This window comes from Eimeria mitis, genomic scaffold (genome assembly GCF_000499745.2).
Source record: "Eimeria mitis Houghton genomic scaffold, Emh_scaff477, whole genome shotgun sequence".
Taxonomy (NCBI): domain Eukaryota; phylum Apicomplexa; class Conoidasida; order Eucoccidiorida; family Eimeriidae; genus Eimeria; species Eimeria mitis.
This window is the reverse complement of record NW_013573069.1, coordinates 2,034-3,026: the sequence shown is the minus strand read 5'-3', so window position 1 is coordinate 3,026 and position 993 is coordinate 2,034. Positions and strand designations below refer to the sequence as shown.

The 993-nt window shown below is 61.1% G+C and overlaps 1 protein-coding gene across 1 annotated transcript in view; it reads left to right on the top strand.

Annotated features, from left to right (window-relative positions):
* The window catches only part of EMH_0013570 (protein phosphatase 2A, putative), a gene marked incomplete at both ends in the record, with an annotated part of 3,590 nt that overhangs the window by 567 nt on the left and 2,030 nt on the right, over positions 1-993 (top strand). The window contains 2 exons of the mRNA XM_013499865.1: positions 100-427; positions 841-993. Of these exons, the coding sequence (XP_013355319.1) occupies positions 100-427; positions 841-993 (481 nt within the window). The remainder of the gene's footprint in view (positions 1-99; positions 428-840) is intronic.

The following is a 993-nucleotide window of genomic DNA, read 5'->3' as shown; positions in this document are numbered from 1 at the left end:
CCTTTCATCTGATTACTGTATCCCAGCTTCACACACACTCTCCTGCTGCTGCTGCTGCTGTTGCTGCTGCTGCTGCTGCTGCTGCTGCTGCTGCTGCAGTGTCGACGGAGGGGCTCTGCTGCTGCTGTTACATCAGCTACACCGCCGGCATGATAGGGGCCCCCACGTGGATGGGGGCCCCCCGGGGGCCCCCGGGGTCCCGGGGTCCCCCCTTCTTTCGGACGAGGCTATAGATGGCGCATGCAGCAGCAGCAGCAGAAACAACAGCAGCAACAGCAACAGCAGCAGCAGCAGCAGCAGCAACAGGGAGATGCTGCTGCAGCTGCTTGCTGACGAGATAATGCCTCAGTTCTTCGCGCATGCATCCGTCCAGCATTTGGTTTCGCTGCTGCAGCACCACCAACACAACCCAGAGGCCCTCTCTCAGGTAGGGGCCCCCCCTGGGGCCTCCCCCCGGGGCCCCCCCCTGGGGCCCCCCTTCGGGGCCCCCCCCGGGGCCCCCCCCCGGGCCCCCCCAGAACCCCTTCCCTCCCCACGATCACTTTGTTTATTTTCTTTGTTTGTTTTTGTTGTCTGCGGGGGCCCTCTGTGCTGAAGTGTATTATATGCACTGACACAGAGTTAGCCTGGGTTCAGGTGTATAGGCAGCTGTCATGGGGGCCCCCCTATGGGGCCCCCCAAAGATGACCCTTTTTTGGGTACCTTGGGGGCCCCCCGGGGCCCCCAAGGGCCCCATAAACCCCTTGGGGGGGCCCTGTCGCCTGTGTGTCATTGTGTTTATCTTTGTTTGTTTTTTGTTTTTGTTTGTTTTGTGTTTTTGTTGCTTTTGTTTTGTATTAGGCCCTCGAAGAGGAAATATATGCATGGGGGAGACAGGAGGGGCCCCCCCTCTCCAGTTCCGGGGGCCCCCCTTCGTCAAAGGGGCCCCCAGGTCTAGCCAGGGGCTGGCGTCTGTCTCCGCGTCCTTTTATGGGGGCCCCCATCATGGAGGGG